The sequence below is a fragment of the Toxorhynchites rutilus genome, chromosome 3 (genome assembly GCF_029784135.1).
Source record: "Toxorhynchites rutilus septentrionalis strain SRP chromosome 3, ASM2978413v1, whole genome shotgun sequence".
Classification (NCBI taxonomy): domain Eukaryota; kingdom Metazoa; phylum Arthropoda; class Insecta; order Diptera; family Culicidae; genus Toxorhynchites; species Toxorhynchites rutilus.
This window is the reverse complement of record NC_073746.1, coordinates 304,353,746-304,374,331: the sequence shown is the minus strand read 5'-3', so window position 1 is coordinate 304,374,331 and position 20,586 is coordinate 304,353,746. Positions and strand designations below refer to the sequence as shown.

Sequence of the window (20,586 nt, the reverse complement as noted above, 5' to 3'; positions counted from 1 at the left end):
AGGATGTATAAAATCAAAGCTGGCCCGGCAAGGAACCAAATGAAATTGTTCTGTCATGCAGTGGCGTAGTGTAGGGTGGCAGAGGGGGCGGTCCGCTCCTTTGAGGGTGACACGATTGTGATAATTATAATTGTTTCGAAAAAAAATCTTTGAAACTTTAGAATGAACGTCACCCGTCTTTGAAGTTCATTCGAATCTTTTCTGTGATTGGTATCATTATTTAGTAAACAATATCACTATGGAATTGTTTATGTGAAGAATCTTTTCAGTTTTTTTTATTTTGGATGGAAAAAGTTACTGATTTGAGTAACGAAACCCCTCATTAAAGGGGTACTCTAGTGTAGAGGCAGGAATTTCGGGCGTTTTTTGAGCTCTGAACAAACGAAGCAAGGAATATTTTCGCTATCCCCTTTTTCATGACTAGTTTCTCTATGTTTTAACAATTGAACAAGAAATAAACAGTGAAAATATTCAAAATTAGAATCGTTACAAGCTGGTGAAGTGAGTGGGCTCAAAGAAAGTTACGCCATGGCGTAAATGATTCCAGCCCTTCTGGTTATTTGAAACGAAAAAATAGAACAGATTAGTAAAGGTGCCGGTATCATATCGTATGAGCCTCAGCTAAGTGAAAAATCATTGAAATGACTATAACTTGGTAAACGATGGAATTTACGAAAAGTCCTTTCTGGGGTAAATCTTGAATGTCTAAACTTCAAGAATATAAAGGAAAAAAATGCTGGTAATGTTGCTTGTTGCTGAAAAGAGCATTGATCGTTTTCATTAAGAATTACAAATTTATTTATTTGCAAATTTTTACGACGAAGTTTCGAAAAGCAAGTAGTTACAAGAGATTTCAAGGTTCCATGGACATTTAAAGACCGCTGGAATTAACCTAGACGATGCCAATCATTAGTGTACATTGGAAGTAATACAGTTCATCATGAAATGAAACTTCTAAGGAACGCTAGTTTGAAGCTGTTACTACCGATTTGCGTTTTCATGGCATCTAGTGGAAGAGGCTTATCAAAGTTGAAATTAATTAAAAATTATTTGCGGCCAACGATGGAACATGGCATGCTTAAATGGATTGGTTTTGTTGTCAACCGAAAGTAAATTGACTAACTCTGTTGACTTTGACGATGTGTTCAGACAAATTGTTGCTGTTAAGTCGAGACGTGTAATGATTTTACAATTTGTTGTTCGTGGTTTTTTCTGTTTTTAGTTCTTCAGCGCACTGTTTTGACAAGTTGCAAGTGTTCATTGACATTTCATTATTAAACTTACAAATAATTGACTTTTGTTATCGAAATCAATGCTCTGTTAAAAATGCTTCAGCGATGAATTACATTTTTGGTTGAACGGATACGTTGATAAACAAAATTGTCGTATTTGGTCCCGAATGCATCCCGAAAAATGTATTGTATGGTGCGGTTTGTGGTCCGGAGGAATCGTTGGGCCGTACTTCTTTAAAGATGAAGATGAGAACAATGTTGCTGACAATAGTGATCGCTATTGTGCGGTGATTTTCAATTTCTGTCAATTAAAAACCCGTTTTGTTAATTATTAAATCACCCGTTTTATTAATAATAATTAACCTCAAATTTATATTTCTTGGATCAGTAAATTTGATTTTTCACCAGAGAATGAAAACAAAGGCTTGATAACAAAATTTAATTGGAGGGGTGACCCCAAGACACTCACCCCGTGTGTCACCTGGCCACGCCACGCCACTGGTCCACCGGATTACAGTATGCAAAATTGCGATCAATTCGGGTAATTCTGACTCGATCGGATTTCAGAATTCGGGTGAGTAGTTGATCAGTAGACGGATTACCTCAGGGCGTATTTCTTCCACAAACCAAACTAAAAACATGCCTACGAGGTAATCCCTTTCGTTTGTCATTCGACCGAATATATTCAGCACCTTGTGGGATCGAATATGTGAAATGCTTCAAATATGCTTATTAAAGATTCTATTTTTTTGATCACACATGCTGTAATGACACGGAATTGCGTTTTGGCCTGTCAATAGCAAAGGCTGTGTCGACATTGCTCATGATAGAGTCTCGCAAGTGAATATATTCCTCCTCACGGCGCTCCTGTTTATTGTGTCGTAGGTATCGCAATAGTTTGTTCTCTACCTTCGCATACATGTCGACTATGGATTATTAGTACAGTAAAACCTTTTTTTTTGTGCGTTTTTTTGTCCTTGTGCGATTTTTTTGTGCGGTATATGAAAAGAAGCATATTTGACGAAGTTATCGTCCATTTAGTTTTTTTTCGATGGTTCATATGCATTTCAGTGCGAGAAAAGCATATTTGCGTCTCAATTGTCCACTCCTGAAATCATTATCCTCCTCCCATAAAATGCTCTAAGTTTTTGCATGACATGATTTCTAACAGCAACACGTTTCGACATGTAACTAAAAGCACAAAACAGCCACGAGCAACCGAAAAGGCAAACTGTCCCATCGCAAAGCAGGGAAACAAAAGGTAATTGAACGGTGAACGGCGTGGATTTGAGTTATTTTCTTGGGGGAAACTTTTTTTATGCGGTCCCTATCTACCGCACAAAAAAAGTTTTTTTTTAAAATGTGTACCGAACACGATTTTTTAAAGCTACTGGTGAAGTTTTACACGATTTTTTATGCAATTTTTTTTAGCGGTCCCTATCCCCCGCACAAAAAAAGGTTTGCCTGTACAGCTCACGGCATCGTAGGATGACGTTGTCCAGGTAATGTCGAACGATACACATAAAAATCCGTCGAGCTCTCCCCACTCTTTTGTTTGTTCCTCTCCTCTAAACGCATGTAAATAAATATTATGTGGAGGGATCTCGTTTTTTAATGCTTATGCTTGTTTCTTTGAACGGCTGAGGGGTTTTCCGTCAAAGAATTTCCTTTTATTTGCACTGTGGTCACACATATACTAAAGCTTGTCACTCAGAATATATTCAATGAGAGTTACTCGGCATAGAAATCTGATAAAAATAACGCAAGTGATACTAATACATTCTTCTTCACAATTTCTCATGTCGCTATACAGTCGTCTACCATACTGCCCATGTTTGTATAGAAGACGTAAGCGACAAAACTAAAAAAATCAGCTTTTTCGCCGTTTTGAATTCTACGCAATGTAATACGTTTGCTCAACATGCACTTGTTGCACTTTGCACTTATTCGAAAACATTTGAGCAATTTTGAAAAAACGTTTCCGAAAAATTACTGTTTGTCCGGATAACAGACGTAGTTCCATACAGCTTTCATACATCGTTCGAAAATCAACAATTATAAGTATTATGCGTTATAAGCTAAATCTACATTTGAATCACATTCTTTGTAGAGTCCAAACATGCCTGTCACGATTATTTAGTGTTTCCTAATAGATGAATATAAGAAACCATTGGAACACTGCTCATATAATTGCTATTTTCTGTACACTGCACTGCGATGAACATAGAGAAGCAATTGTGTTTTTTATTGTTATAACTACCTAAATTTCTGCATTTGAACCTTCAAGTAGATAATGAAACAATCAGATCAATAGTAAAATAGAATAATATTGATTCTTAGCATTATAACTCCTCGGATTCGACACCGAATTATTCCACATACTCAGCATTATTCCTACCGTTGGTATAAGTCACTCCACCATCTTTATGCGATTGATCGTGATATCGGTGATTGCTAAAATTACCAACATCGCAGATTTCCTTTACAAATTCAATTAATTGAAACAACGCGAACTGGCTGTTCTTATCATATCCCAGAGCATTCAGGAGAAAAGTACTATTCTAGAATCGCAACAAATCCAGAGCACCTTTTCCCGACATTTCACTAAATTTCGTTCAAACCTTTTTGATTTTATCCGATAACAGCTAAAACTACCGACGGAGACGTTTTGACTATTATCGGAAATGTAAATACTAACGCTGCAGACAGAGCAACCTGGTGATTATGCCTAGCTATGCATTAAAATTTGTATGAAACCAACATTAAAGGATGGAATATAATTGATTTATTTTAGAGCTAAGCTACGTAGAAGTGAATGCGGATGAATCAATTCTATATTGCAAGTAAAGAGTGACATCTGTGTTGATTTCCTAAAATAGAAGCAACAAGTATTAATTTACCGATGGCCTGACACATTAACTAACATCGCAAACTAATTTATCACTCCGATGCGAACCTAATCCTGAAGCTCTCCATCCATTATTCCGCGAAGTGCCATCCTTGACATCAACATTAAAGATTAATCAATAATGTTCAGTCTGTACCCCGTCGGTTTCACTGCAATGGTCTCAGTGATCTATCGTTTCCATTATTACAGTAGTCGAGATGCTTACGAATCATCAAATTGCAACCATTTTGTGGAAAACTACATTTGTACCGATTCAAATACTAGGATTCACTCCTCTAATCTTCGACGCCAATGAAAAATGCTTCCGACGAACCAAATGGCGTACCCTCACCACCTATGTATTCAGTATAGTGGGTGTTGTGCTCCCAGTAATCACGTACGGCAAAATGTTGAATATGATGTTTCTGGAGTCATATCTGAGCAATTCGCTAGTGTTTTGTCAAATCGCGTCGTGCTACCTGATCGTTGCCTCGTCGTACATCACATCGGTGATCAACATGAACGAGATAGAACACGTGCTCAATACTTTCGTCAAACTTTACCGAGCATTAGTAAGCGAACCCTGTCTCCTCGATAGGCGGCTTTTGAAGAAGTTCCTGAACAAAGTAGTGATCGTTGATTTGATTATTTTCACAGTATCGTATGGTACTTATTTACCGCAAACGAGCAAGATGCAGTTTTTATCGGCAGTGGCATGGTTTTTGAATGTTGTCTACACATTGCCTTTAATAATAGTTTGCAACATAGTCCAAGCTCTGGCCGTTCTAGCTTCAACACTCTACTGGAACGTGAACCATCGGGTCAAGAAGGTGACCGAGCGTTTGGGTCAGCTTGACAAGGATGAATCGTACTGGAAACGAAATGAGAAAGAGAAGATGATCATTTGTGAAACATTGAATAGGGAAATCAACAGCCTCTGCCAGTGGCATCGTACGATTAACGAAGCCGTTCAACGACTGACAGACGTGTTCGCAGTACCGATAATATGTATAATGTTGTTTCAGTTTATCATCTCTCTATCAGAGGTATTGTATGAAATATTGCGAGACTTCACACTCGATGTCTACAACAATCTTTCCCTATAGATATATTACAACTACGGCATGCTGATGAAAGCCACTCATGAACATCAGGAACCGAACTACTATCAATTAGCAGGTGCTATGTTTTTCGTTTTATTGTGTGCAACTCAGGTCTATTACACGGTTGCTTTTTGCGCACACATGACGAAAAGGGTAAAATGCTACAAAAGCTCGTTGTAAATAATGTAAAACACCATTACATTCTAGGCGGAAAAAACCGGCGCCTTGCTCAATGAATTTTTCCAATCTGATGTAGACGAGCGTGTTGAGTTGAGCGTAAATAGCAGTAACTATTATTTAACATTCGTGATCACAGGATTTTTGGTTGGTCCATATCTAGTTGGAGATTCTCATTTTTAGAATGTATCTTCAACCCATAGCATGGGAAACCTGCTGAGTCTTCCAATCGAGTTTAAACCTTTGGTCACGATTGTATCATTGATAAGCAAATGATATTTTTGTTCTTGTTCACAGATTGAAATATTTTCACTAGAGATGTTACATCACAATTATAAGATTGATGTTTATGGCCTCTACACCCTCGATTTTACGCTGATTTACTCGGTAATACAGTTCTAATGACTGTTTTACAATTCTTCTCAGATTGACTGTTGCGATGTGTGGAAAAATTCTGTTATTCAATTTATTTTGATATTCATTCTCCTAATCTTCCTATTTCTCCTATTTTCAATTTCAACCCATTATTGCGTTGACATGCGAGAGATTTATGTACTGAGACATTATTCTTTGAATGAGCTTTTTTTTGTTCACAGAATCACCTAAAATCTATAGTGCGCCGATTTGAAGAAAGTATGTACTCAAATTTTCAATTTATTGGATGAAGTGTATTTGATGATTGTTTATCGTGTTTTTGAGAAGTTTTAGATCACAACGCGTACACAAACATTATTTGTATCACTAATCAGAACTATTCTATCCACAGATTGTCGCCACGATGACAACCTATCTTATAGTGCTGGTCCAGTTCGAATTGGCAGAATACTGAATGTATAAGTTTAATTGATTAAGTTTAATTTGGAATTGACAGTCGAATAAAACAATACAAAACCATCGAAGAATTTCCAAAACATTATCAGAAGAAGAAAGAACAAGATTATTCTCTAAATCTCATTCATTCATTCAAAAAAGGCGCAAGAGAGCTTATGATTGGAAGTAATGGTTTAATTACAGCTTGTTCTCATGTTGCTATTGGAGAAAATTATTTATCTATATTGGAAGTGCCAACAAAAATATTTTTTACTAAAATCTTACGTTTAATACGTCTTGTTTAAAATATTGCATTAAATTGACACCCATCCAGAAAAAAATGCAATCCTATGTCAAAAAGACAGGTGGGTAATGTCGAGGACATATCCGGTGAGACGTAGGACTACACCAAGGGGTGTCAATTTAAACAACTTATCGAATATCCGAGCTGTGCCTATCTGTGCCTAAAATTAAATCTCCTAAATCATTGCTCCCAAAAACATCATTCACAAACAAATAATCCACAAATTATACTATTCAACATCTTTCGCAGAACGATAACAAAAAATTGGGAACTATATCATTGAACACAGTTCTCACTTTTACAAAATATTTTTTGGCTTGCAATGTGTTGTACTTTGACGCCACTTTCAATTCGGAAACGATGCACGAATTCATGAAAACTGAATGATCGATCAAAAAGTCCTCAACTTCCAATAAACTCAAACACTCCTAAATTAATACAAGCTGTTTTCTTATTATTTTGGATATCACTCTAAAATGCATCGAACTGTTCGGTTGAATTATATTATAAAACCGTTTAAAAATAATTGGATTCATTCTTGTTCTCGCGATGTCGAAGTTTGTGTTTTTATTTTGCCAATGCACTTTTCCAGGCGAACTGAATGCAATCATAGGAAATTTTGCATCGGTATCATCACTAGAGATGGACAAATCAGCTCATCATGGTAAGTGGCTCAGAGCCGTTCAGCTCATACAAGTGAGCTGCTCATTTGGAACAGCTCTTCAGCTCAGTTGATTTTTGCGGTTGTCCACGCAATTGCATATGAAACGTAACTACCATGGGACATTTTATAGTGTGCATTTTCTTAATATACGGAAAGCAAAAAAATAAACTAATTTAATTTGTAATTGTACACAAACTAAAACTAATATGAATTCTTATAATACAATATACAATAAATATTGAAAGTCTGAAATCCAACATAGAAGATGCTTAGGATATGCTGAACTTGAACAACAGAAGAACCAGCAGTAGCCAAATGGAATGCCTTCAGAAATTTTGGCCGAGACGTCGCTTTTTGATAAAACTACCGAGATATTTTTTTTGCATCCAAGGATATAAAAATAAATCCACTAATAGGCGCAACGATAAATAATTCTTCGCGATGACAAAGGTAACAAAAGGACCATTATCAATCATCAGCATTCATACCGGGTGGTTTTCTGAATTGTTTTGATTCAGCACGCGGAAATAAATTTATGTTTTTCCACAGTCATGTTTAAATAACAATATAATCTAGTAATTTAATTTACAAGCATATAATAATGTTTATTATTTTGTTTGGCGATGTAAGAAAAATTTAATGAAGTAACGAATGATTGAATATCTTCAAAACAAAAACCAAAAACCAAAAACTCTGGCATCTCTGCTAAAGCTAAAGAACGAAGAGGGACACAAGAAAACAAACTGACGTCATATCATAAAGCGCGGGAGACGAAAGATTCTTTCGCGTCTCACAATGCACACTCTCTGCAACTTTTGCGTTCCACAGCTATGCAGCTCTTCAACTCAACAGCTCAGTAGCTCAACTGCTCAGCTGCTCATCAGCTCAACAGCTCAACAGCTCAACAGCTCAGCAGCTCATCAGCTCAACAGCTCAGCAGCTCCTCAGCTCCGTAATGAGCTGATGAGCTGCGTTGTCTTGATTGCGAGCCGATCCGAATCCGCTCACTATGATGAAGCGATTCGAATGAACAGCTTATGAGCGGATGGCACCTCTCTAATCATCACTGATCGATTACATGGGAGCGAAAGGTGACAGTTGTCCGTTGGATGACAGGAAAATAAAAATTCGTTGGCTGCTGCTACTGTTACCCGATGAGCTGATGATGATATTCGTGGTTATGCTGGAACGGTGGCCTTAACGTAAGGGAACTGCTTAGTGGTAAGGAAATGAATCTTTGCGGAAAGCAACCGCGAGATTTATTTGATTTGACTGGCGGTAGAATCACAAGGGGAGGGGCTTACGATGCAATGTTTTGCTTCTCTACATGGTACTCAATCTCAATATAATGAGAAAAATCGTTGTATGTGTTAGTAGCTTCAGGAAAGAACAGATCGCTGGCTTGTGCATCTGTTGGCTTTGTTGTTTTATTTTTCACTAGCTGACCCGGCAAACTTCGTCTCTCCCAAAATTTATATTTCGTTACCACATCCACGTTTTCTTATTAAGCCCACGTTTGTGGGTCCAATCGCAGAACTGTTCATTGATGGTTCTTCCAATCTACCCTTATAAATTACCTTTTACTGTGAAATTCCTAGTACTTCCAGAAAAACTCGTCATTATAAAATAAAATTATTTTCAGACACAATTCTTGTTCAAGATTTTTCAACCACTTGAAAATAATATATTTGTTTGTTATATAATGGAATAAATGTTTGATACAGAAAATATGATAGAATAAAAAAGAGCTCTAAATCGGACAATTCCTTTCTCGAGTTTTGCTCTTATCAACACATTCGGCGATCCATATTTATTTATATAGATAGAAGATGATATAGGATTGCGTTTTATCACATTAAAATCCACTTCCACTTTCGAACGAAGATCTATTTCGTTAGCGCAAACATCAAATGGACTAATAACACTTGTCAATATATAACAGTAGACCATATGCGAATTGAATTTTTCAAACTTTTCCATTTCCATTTTTTTTCACAGGTTTCCGAAAATTTTCAATTGTCATGTTTGGTTGGAATATGTTTGGTTGAAATATGTGTGTTATTTTTATGAGACTCTCCATTCCATCATAGAAACATTTCTCCTACCCAAAAATCCTCACATCCCAAATTTGACTCAATTTGCTTGATTATTTCTCGAGTTATGCAGAAGTTTGTGTTTCATTTGTATGGCAGCCTCCCCTTAGAGAGAGGGGAGGAGTATCTATTCACCATAAGAACATTTATTGTACCCTAAAGCCTTCACATGTCAAATTTGGTTTCGTTTGCTTGATTAATCCCCGAGTAATGCAGGAATTTGTGTTTCATTTGTATGAATCTCATCGACCGATGAAAATTTTGCAGTCTGCGGATGCTCTTAGTGTATGAGTTTTTTTGGCCTTTTGAAGATCTTTTGATGATCAGTTCGGTAAGCAACAGCGAAATTTACTTGATTCGACTGGCGGTAGTATCACAAGTGGAGGGGCTTACGAGGCAATGTGGTGCAAGTAATCCGAGTTGGCCTCGTCAAATACGAATTAGTTTGAAAAAATGCGAATCGATTGGAAAATCGCCTTGCAATTGCGTCCCCGTTCCGATATCGGTTTAAAGCTCGATTCTTTTAATATCTGTACACAAGAAAAAAGGATTCATCTCGGAACCATGTTAATGAAATAAAAATATTGAGTACTCAAAGTGAAGGTCTTTTGTTGCACTTCAGAGGAAAAATAGCCACAAAATTGTTCCGATTTGGTTTTGATGGAATCTCCAACTTCGTTTCGAACACCACTCATCATATTTTTGACACTCTGTTGGCTAAACTGGGTGGCCAATTTGTTCCACCATCTCTTTATCTCTGTCGCATAACGAGTAATCTTTCCATTCTTCTTCAACTTCTGTTTGACAATTGTCCAATATTTCTCAGTTGGGTGTAATTGAAGGCAGTTGGGTGGATTGATCTCTTTTTCGGAGAAATTCACCCTGTTGTATCTATATAACAGTAGTAATTCTCTGTTGAAGTGGCAACTGGCCAAATTAGGCCAAATTTTTTCAGATCCATTGTGAGCTCTAAAATAATAATAAACTTTAAAATGAGATTTAAAATAAAAATAATACTAAATAATACTTACCCGAACCCCATGACTACCTACCTACATGTAAGCTTCCGTAGTATTCGTGTGTCCAACCCGTTCATAGGTTAGAACCTACCCTGGGGTAATCAAATAAATCTGAACTAGCCGAAACTGTACGGAAGAATACGTTTTTTCAGGTATTTTTCAAAACAAACTGCTGTCGATACATTTCAGATCCGGCCACTAGGAGCGCTACAGTGAAATAAACAGAGCGTGCAGATATTACATGATTCGAGCTTTAATTGTTAGATCAGTTTATCGCACTGTGAAAATGGGCTCTTATATCTAGTTTGCACAATGCAAATAACTGAATTGACGAATAAACCGATAGTGAACCGGAGACCAAAGATCTACCACGAAATTTTACACCTTATTCTCATGTATCTGGAGTGCGAGTCCGTGTGAAAACAAAAAAAAATACATTGAAGACTCTCTGATGCAATAGATAGGTATTTCGTTACGATTGAAACAAAAAAGAGGTCCGGGTTGCCCAAAAGATGTCTCCAACAGGATTCTAGTATTTCAGGATTTGTTTTTCCTACTTTTTGATTTTATTGTTTTATACTTCAATCATCAATTCCAAAACATATTTTTTTAGTATTCTGCTAATTCAAACTGGATCAGCACGATCAGGTAGCTTGTCATGGTGGCAACCATCTGCGGGAAAAAATAATACGCTTAGTGATTACAGAAATGAATTTTCGTGTAGTTGGTAATGTGATAAGATTTGGCTCAAGCTTGTAAAGATCTGTTGAATATTGAAAAGGATAGAAATTCATCTAAACGTTCGTTGATTGTAGCAGTATTGTTCATCCGTCGTTTATTTTTGATTATCTTTTGAAAATAGTACTAAGGAAAAATCGATTTACAAATAATTTTTAATGTGTTTGTTTTTCCATGTAATAATACAATAATAAATCAAAATATGAAATTACTTAAAACTTCAAAAACTTATACGCAAAATATTACCGAGTAAATCAGCGTAAAATCAATGGTGTAGAGGCCATAAACTTCAATCTTATAGCTGTGATGTAACATCTCTAGTGAAAATATTTCAATCTGTGAACGAGAGCAATTATAGAGCAATTCCATCCCAAATTAGGCGACCCTCTCCGATTTTTTTGAAAATTTGTGCTTATGATAGAAACTACCTAAAGTCACAATTTTCATTATCATATGACCAATTTAAATTACTACTGATTTATGAAAAGGGCGTACTCAATATCATTGATCTTTCTTTTGAAAATAGTAACGAGTTATTTAGGATTAAATAACATATTAAATGCACTGTTAAATAATCTTGCTCAAAAATTGAATTTAATATTAAAAACATTTACATCTAAAAATACTCCCCTTCGATATTTTTTTTGTATATTTTTATTGTAAAATCCTTCCAATTTAACAGAGTTTAACAAATAGTGCTGAAAACGCTGAAAAAATGGAGATATGATTTTTAAAAATTTGTGAAATCATAACAATTCAAGAAAAGTAACACAAAAAATGGAATCTACATGCAATTCCACATGAAAAACTACATGTAACATATTATCCTAGGACTAACCATTCTCGAGATATAACCAATTCAATTATAATTAAAATCATGTTCGTGAAATTATGGAAATGTCTACTGTTGCTGGACACTTTGACTGAGGTTCCGACATTTTATTAACAATATTTTCATTAGGGGAAAGTCGGGAAAGATGGACAAGGTAGGAAAGACGGACACCCCTGTATAGTTGATAAATTACATTTTTATTTTTGATTTTCATGATGTACAAACTTGCAAAACATTGTATCAATACTTTTGGCACTTACTTTGTACACCTAGCTGGGCTTCTGTTAAAATTGTAAATAAAAACAAAAAAGTAATCCACGAAAAGCAGCTCGATGTACATTTTCGTCTCCAGAAAATAAGGTTTTCATTGGTATCGAGTAATTTTTTGGGGTATTTGTTTTTACGTGAATGTTTTACCATCACTTCTCTTCCAGTTTATCGAATCAGCGGTGATTTTTTCTCATTTTCACTCCAGAAATATTGACGAAAATAAAATACCAATCAGGTCGGACACTCCACCGACAAAAGACAAACATTTGGTTTTGAAAAAAAATTGATTATCTCCTCCTTCTTTTATTAATCCATTTCGAAAGCCGGAAGCTATTTTAGACATGAAAAAATGAGAAAAATTACAAGCCCTTCTAGGTGATTTTAGTTTAGCCTTTTTGTTAAATCATTTTTACAGCATATTTAAATACCTTCAAAACTTATCGAGTACATAAACTTGAATTTTCAATTAATGTCCATCTTTCCCGCCAAGTTCCCGACTCAATCTTATTTTTTCAAAGATGCCGGACACATTCATTTTTTTAAATATCTGCCTCAAAGACAAATTTTATCATGAAAAGAGACCTAGACTGCCAATTTCTGGTGAGATGTCTGTATATTTTTTTGTGAAATTCACGAAAAAAAATCAACTTTTACTTAGGGTGTCCGTCTTTACATTCCTTCCCATATTTCATCATGAAATTTAGTCAGATAACCGGATTTCCTGCAACGATTTTTTGAAAGAAAGATGAATGCTTTTGCAAACGCCCTTTAAAGAATCAGTCGTAGTTTAATTTTGTTCATATGATAATGAAAATTGTGATTTTGGGTAGTTTCCATCATAAGTACCAATTTTTAAAAAAATCGTAGAGGGTCGGGTCACAATTTGTTAATGATACAGTCATGGCCGAAGGCTTGAAACAAATCAAATTATGAAAAACATCCATCGTGTTAAAGTTTCTGAGGTTCTGGTCCAATATTTTTTGCTCGAAAAGCATACTTGCTGTAAGTTTTAGAACAGATTGAGCCTATGGCCACGAGTGTAGAGTAATTGTTTGTCCCATTTTACACTCAGCTCAACACGGTCATCAACATCCGTTTGGAAAAATTCATTCAGCAACACGCCGGTTTTTTCTGCCTGAAAAAATATACCAAATATGAATTGTACTCTATTCTACGTGGGATGAGGTTATGTTTAGATTTACCCTTTTCGTCATCTGCGCACAGGAAGCCACCGTGTAGTAAATTTGAGTTGCACAAAACAAAATAAAAAGTATGGCACCTGTAATTTGATAGTATTCCGGCTCTCGATTTTCTTGGATAGTTTTTATCAGCATGACATTGTGTTCTGGTACAGTCCAAACATTACATCTGATATTGAAATGACGAACTGATACAGCATAATACAAATCATCGGTCCAGCGAACACATCTGTCAGGCGTTGAACCGTTGCGTTGATCGTACGATGCCAAAGGCATAGATTGTTTATTTCCTTGTCCAGTTTTTCACAAATCTTCATCTTTTCCTTCACGTTTTGTTTCCAGTGCGATTCGTTCTCATCAAGTTGACCCAATCGTTCATTCACGTTCATAATACGATGATTCACGTTCCGGTAGAGTGTTGAAGCCACAACGGCCATGCCTTGGAATATGTTGCAAACTACCATCACTGGTATCATGAAGAAACCATTCAGTATCCAGGCCACTACCAGTAGAAAATGCATTTTTCTCGTTTCCGTTAGAAACATGGCATTCGCAACAACAAAAATCGCCGACTTGGGTACCACATCGTTATTCAGTCGCTCCATCTCCTCTAAAGATCGCTCCGAGTAGTGGCCAGATCCGGCCAGAACACCGCGTCTTCGCGCTTATGGTATTTCTTGATGAACGACGCAATTTCCGGCAGGCACTTCGTACTATAAATTTCCCCGTTCACTGCCGTCCGGAGCTAAAGAAGGGCGGCTTTAAGGTGAAGGTGGAAGCTAGCCACGAATGGCGCTCATTTCTTTCATCTCCCTCTCTCACCTCTCGTCCGAAAATCATTTTGCGAAACAGTGTGAAGAAAATGATCGTTTTCGAACACTTCCCACCAAGTAATATCAACCAAACTCTAATCGATTACTCACAAGGTATTAAATTTTCATCTGCTGTCGCACTGTATAGCGCCAAACGTCGGAAAACTCGAGCTAGTGCTCTGAAAGTTATATTTTCATTTTTCAATTCTCCTCAATGGTTTTGTTTGTATTGGTGAAAGCATCGTTATTTTTTCGACACTGATGCCAGACAACATCATCGAAACAGCTATAAAAACTACTCAATAAAATGTTATTCCTGAGTCATAGCGTTTCATGTCATGAAAATCAAGAGAATAAAATTGTGTTGATATCAATACAATTATTATTTTTACGTTTAATGGGTCTATAATGTAAGTTTTAGCAACTTTAACATTGAGTAAGAAAATTGTATTGCAGAGCTCGGAACACTGCCACGGCTGCCTATGTTTTCAATACAGTAAACGGAAAAGTATTACATTCAATCAAAATGCCTCGGCCAACGAAGAGAAGGGTTAAGGCTCTCCAACGTGAATATGTGAAAACAATACGATCAACGAAGGAAAATATTAAGGGATTATCAACATCGAGTTACTCATTCTTCGCCGATTGCCCGAAGTAACCAGACGAAGGAAAGTCGCGTCCAAGTTCCGTTATCGGTTACCGCGTGATTGTTGTTTTTTTGCCGCTGAAGAGTTCATTTCACTATCTGGATAGTGAGTGAAGTGCCCTGCCTGCAAGTGGATAAAGGCTTTCATCCTCGGAAAGCCAAGCATTGGTTTTTGTTTTGTCGCTGCTTCGCCGACATTGGAGATTTCGCCGAGTCATCGTGCCAACAGTGACAGTGCGGGTAAGCTTTCACCGACGACTGTGTGTAGTGGTGTCGTAGGCACATTCCCACCACCAACGAGCTTTCAGCACGCTCCCGTTCATCTGCACTGGAGTGCGTTCATAGGTGAATAAGATTGAATATACTGAGAGAAAATATTTAATAATTATAAGTTTTTTTTTTTTTTTGTTTTTGTGAATTATTTTATTGTGAAATATTGTTTAAAAAAATACTTAGAATATAAGTGAAAATTTAAAATGGCAGAGAGTGGGGGACCTTCGGATATGGAGGTCTCTGACTCTAGTTCCCTCCTAACGGATAAAAAAAAGTCACTCAAACGTGTTCCAAATACGGAAGATACTTCTTCTGGGGACGAGTCAGCTAACCCTACCAAGCCTCCCTCCAAAAAACTAGCAAATCTCCCATCTGCCCTTAACGATCCCACTCTACCTTCAACCTCGTCTTCTCCCTCTGTTCTTCCCGCTCCTTCTCAACCTTCGCCTTCCCACTCTCAATCCCCGTCCTCGCCTTCCCCCCCTGTTATTCCCACTCCCCGTGTAAAGGTCTATCCAGAAGATGCGCCCGGAACTGGTCCCTGGGTTGTTTTCTTCAGGCCTAAGCCAAATGGAAAGGCGTTGAGAGTCATGCAGATCGCGAAAGATCTGGCAAGGTATACCTCCGTTTCGGAAATTTCGAAGGTTAGACCAAACAAATTGCGAGTTGTCGTGAATGATCGAAAAGACGCAAACAAGATTGTTGTCGATCAGCATTTTTCAATTGAGTATCGGGTCTACATACCCTCTCACATAGTCGAAATTGAGGGTGTGATAACCGAAACGGGCTTGACGTGCGAATACATTACGAGTGAAGGTACCGGCCGTTTTAAAAAACTGCCCTCGACGACTGTTAAGATCTTGGGTTGCCGCCAGCTCGGAACAGTCTCCCATGAAGGAGAAGAAAAGAAATTTACGCCGTCCAACTCGTTTCGAGTCACCTTCGCTGGTTCAGCTCTCCCTGACTACGTGATGGTAGATAAATTGAGGTTAGCCGTGCGACTTTTTATTCCAAAGCCAATGACTTGTCTAAAGTGCAAGTCAGTTGGTCATACGGCTGCTTATTGTGCCAATAAAGAACGATGTGCCACTTGCGGAGAGCAACATGAGGGGAAATCCTGCAGTGCGACTGAGCATAAGTGTCCATATTGCGGGGGATCCCCACACGTGCTCTCAGCTTGTGAAACATACAAGGCTCGCTGGGAGAAACAGAAGCGCTCTTTGAGGGAACGCTCTAAACGCACTTTCGCAGAAATTTTGAAGGGCGCTTCTCCACTGGCTCAAGAACAACAACCAATCAATACACACAATGTCTTCGCTACGTTGCCAGTTGACGAAATGGAAGCGGATACAGCTAACGGGGGCACGCCGTTTATTTCTCAAGGGAATCCCCGGCGCAAAAATGTGACCACTCCCAAAGTTCAAGGACAAGTCCCTCCGGTGATACCCCCTGTTAGCTTGCCCAAAAAATCGAGTGCAGCGGATAAGCAAAATCAGGTCCCTCCTGGCCTCCGTGGTAATAGTTCACCTTCGAACGACCCAGCACTCGAGGGGACATCAAAAACCCCAACTGTCCCTGTTTTTCCATCAAGTTCAACTTCCCAATCGGGATTTATAAAGTTGTCTGACCTTGTGGATCAAATCTTCACGTGTTTTAATGTTTCCGACTCCATCAGAACCATTGTCACCGCAATGCTTCCAGTACTAAAGACAATTTTGCAGCAATTGATGCAAACATGGCCCCTCCTTGCAATGATTATCTCTCTTGATGTCTAATTTAAATAGAGAGGTCGGAGATATCACTGTTTTACAGTGGAATTGTCGTAGTCTTATCCCTAAATTGGATACATTCAAATTTCTAATTCATAAACTCAATTGTGATGTTTTTGCTCTATCCGAAACCTGGCTCTCTTCTCAAAATAATCTCTCTTTCCACGATTTTAATATAATACGCTTGGACCGTGATGACAGATACGGAGGGGTACTATTGGGGATCAATAAGTGTCACTCATTTTTTAGAATTGACCTTCCACCTATTGGAGGGATCGAAGCTGTTGCTTGTCATGCAAACATCAGAGGCAAAGACCTCTGTATAGTCAGCTTGTATTGGCCTCCGAGAGCTGCGGTTAGCCGCAAGCAACTTGTTGACATGTGCTCACTCCTTCCTGAGCCACGATTAATCTTGGGAGACTTCAACTCTCACGGAACTGCCTGGGGGGAACAGTACGACGACAATCGTTCATCGTTGATATATGACCTTTGTAACAGCTTCAATATGACCGTTTTGAACACTGGGGAAACAACACGTGTACCTAAACCTCCTGCTAAACCAAGTGCTCTTGACCTCTCGCTTTGCTCGAATTCACTATCGTTAGATTGCAAGTGGAATGTAATCCAGGATCCCAACGGTAGTGACCACTTGCCAATCAAAATTTCTATCACCAATGGGTTGAATTCTTCTGAATCAATAAACATGGCATACGACCTCACAAGACACATTGACTGGAAAAAATATGCGGACGCGATTGCTCTAGCCATCAATTCCAGAGATGGTTTGCCTCCATTGGAGGAGTATAACTTCCTTTCTCGTTTGATATATGACAGCGCGGTTCGCGCTCAAACGAAACCCATCCCAGGTTCCACTATTCGTCGAAGGCCTCCCAATCCATGGTGGGATGGCCAGTGTTCCAAGCTTTATGGAGATAAATCGAATGCATTTAAAGCTTTTCGGAAACGTGGAACCCCTGAAAATTTTCAGAAGTATTTGGACCTTGAAAATCAATTTAAAAACTTGATCAAAGGGAAAAAACGTGCTTATTGGCGAAATTTCGTGGGAGGTTTGTCACGAGAAACGTCAATGAAAAAATTATGGAAAGTGGCTCGAAACATGAGAAATCGCTCTTCATCCAATGAAAGCGAGGAATATTCACATCGATGGATTTTTAATTTTGCACGAAAGGTTTGTCCCGATTCCGCTCCAGTGCAAAGAATTATTCGAGATATACCACAAGATAGGTGCGATCTTGATTCCGAGTTTTCGATGGTAGAATTCTCTCTTGCTCTCCTTTCATGTAACAATTCTGCTCCGGGATCGGATAGAATTAAGTTCAACTTGCTGAAAAATCTCCCTGATGTGGCGAAACATCGCTTGTTGAACTTATTCAATCGGTTTCTGGAGAATAATATTGTTCCAGATGATTGGAGACAAGTACGAGTTATAGCTATTCAAAAACCCGGAAAACCCGCGTCCGACTTCAATTCGTACCGCCCAATAGCAATGCTGTCTTGTATACGGAAATTGTTGGAGAAAATTATCTTGTTTCGCCTTGATCGATGGGTTGAAACGAATGGCCTACTCTCAGATACACAATATGGGTTCCGCAGGGGCAAGGGGACGAATGATTGTCTTGCGTTGCTTTCTTCAGAAATTCAACTGGCTTACGCCGAAAAAAAACAAATGGCTTCAGTATTCTTGGACATAAAGGGGGCCTTTGATTCTGTTTCAATAGAGGTTTTGTCAGACAAATTACAATCTCGGGGTCTGCCGCCTCTATTGAATAATATGTTATATAACTTGCTTTGTGAGAAACATTTGAACTTTTCTCACGGAGATTCGGCAGTAAGTCGGGTCTCTTACATGGGACTCCCCCAGGGCTCATGTTTAAGCCCCCTTTTGTACAACTTCTACGTAAGCGACATTGACAATTGCCTTACACAAAATTGCAGCCTAAGACAACTTGCAGATGATGGAGTGGTGTCTGTCGTAGGATCAAACGAATCCGACCTGCAAGAATCCTTACAAGATACTTTGAACAATTTTTCAACCTGGGCCATTGGGCTAGGGATCGAATTCTCCACGGAGAAAACAGAGATGGTGGTTTTTTCTAGGAAGCATAAACCAGCAAAACCAAAGCTTCAACTTTTGGGTAAACCGATCACTCATGCTATGTCATTCAAGTATCTTGGGGTCTGGTTCGACTCTAAATGTACTTGGGGGGCCCATATTAGGTATCTGAGTAAAAAATGTCAACAAAGAATAAACTTTCTCCGTACAATTACCGGCACCTGGTGGGGAGCCCATCCCGAAGATCTTATAATGTTGTATCGAACAACTATTCTCTCAGTGATGGAGTATGGCAGTTTCTGTTTTCAATCAGCTGCCAAAACACACCTCATTAAACTCGAGCGAATTCAGTATCTTTGTCTCCGTATTGCGTTGGGATGTATGCCCTCAACGCATACCATGAGTCTCGAGGTTTTGGCAGGCCTACTCCCACTAAAAGATCGCTTCAATTTATTATCTCTTCGGTTCCTCATCCGGTGTAAGGTTATGAACCCATTGGTGATCGGAAATTTTGAGATGCTGATCGAGCTAAATTTTCATTCTGGATTCATGAGCTCATATCATGAATTCGTCTCCATGCAGGTTGATCCTTCTTCGTATATTCCCAACCGTGTTTGTTTTCCTGACTACATCAATTCCTCTGTGCATTTTGATCTGTCCATGAAGCAGGATATCCATGGAACATCAGATTATCTTCGATCGAGGATCGTTCCAACGATCTTCGATGCAAAGTATGGGGATATCAATTGTGATAATATGTACTTTACTGATGGGTCCTCTATGAATGAGTCCACAGGATTTGGAGTGTTCAACGAATTTTTTAGCACCTCACACAGTCTTCAGAATCCTTGCTCAGTGTATATTGCTGAATTGGCAGCGATACACTGGGCGCTGGACAGCGTCGCCTCACGACCTGTTGAACACTATTACATTGTAACGGATAGTCTTAGCTCTGTCGAAGCTATCCGTTCAGTGAGGCCGGAAAAGCACTCGCCGTACTTCCTTGAGAGAATACGAGAAATTTTGAGTGCTTTATCCAGACGCTGTTATGTCATTACCTTTGTCTGGGTCCCTTCACATTGCTCAATTCTGGGTAATGAGAGGGCTGACTCATTAGCAAAGGTAGGTGCAATTGAAGGCGATATTTATCAGCGTCAAATCGCCTTCAATGAATTTTATTCTTTAGTCCGCAAAAATACCATAGTTAACTGGCAACGCAAATGGAACGAAGATGAATTGGGCCGGTGGCTCCACTCGATTATCCCTAAGGTTAGCCTCAAACCATGGTTCAAAAGTCTGGACTTGAGCCGGGACTTTATTCGCACCTTCTCCCGACTCATGTCCAATCACTGTTCGTTAGATGCGCTACTCTTTCGTATTAATCTTGCCGACAACAATCTTTGTGTTTGTGGCCAAGGTTACCACGACATCGAGCACGTTGTTTGGTCGTGCGAGCTGTATCTTGTCGCCAGATCGAATTTAGTAGTCACCCTTCGGGCCCGAGGAAGGCAGCCCAATGTGCCGGTGAGAGACGTGTTGGCTCGGTTAGACCTTGATTACATGTCCCAAATATATGTATTCCTTAAAGCTATCGATCTTCGTGTGTGATTGTCCTTATACCCTTAGTTTTTCCTTTTCCTTTTCCTTTGTGAGAGATCGGATCCCTTCTTAAGAATAAGATGAA

General features: G+C 38.6%; 1 protein-coding gene across 1 annotated transcript; it reads left to right on the top strand.

The window, feature by feature from the left end:
* The first annotated feature begins 68 nt into the window (after nucleotides 1-68).
* LOC129773004 (uncharacterized) lies at nucleotides 69-6,145 on the top strand. The gene is made up of 3 exons (XM_055776551.1): nucleotides 69-5,165; nucleotides 5,226-5,375; nucleotides 5,430-6,145. Exons 1-3 carry the CDS (start codon nucleotides 4,338-4,340, stop codon nucleotides 5,580-5,582), a joined length of 1,131 nt encoding a protein of 376 aa, XP_055632526.1. The 5' UTR covers nucleotides 69-4,337; the 3' UTR covers nucleotides 5,583-6,145.
* Nucleotides 6,146-20,586: the final 14,441 nt, after the last annotated feature.

Bases quoted from the DNA above. Each gene is read 5' to 3' on its own strand.
- LOC129773004 (XM_055776551.1), top strand. From the start codon at position 4,338: ATGCTTACGAATCATCAAATTGCAACCATTTTGTGGAAAACTACATTT. The intron at 5,166-5,225 runs GTATTGTATGAA...CTTTCCCTATAG, and splicing joins TTATCATCTCTCTATCAGAG to ATATATTACAACTACGGCAT. The intron at 5,376-5,429 runs GTAAAATGCTAC...ATTACATTCTAG, and splicing joins GCGCACACATGACGAAAAGG to GCGGAAAAAACCGGCGCCTT.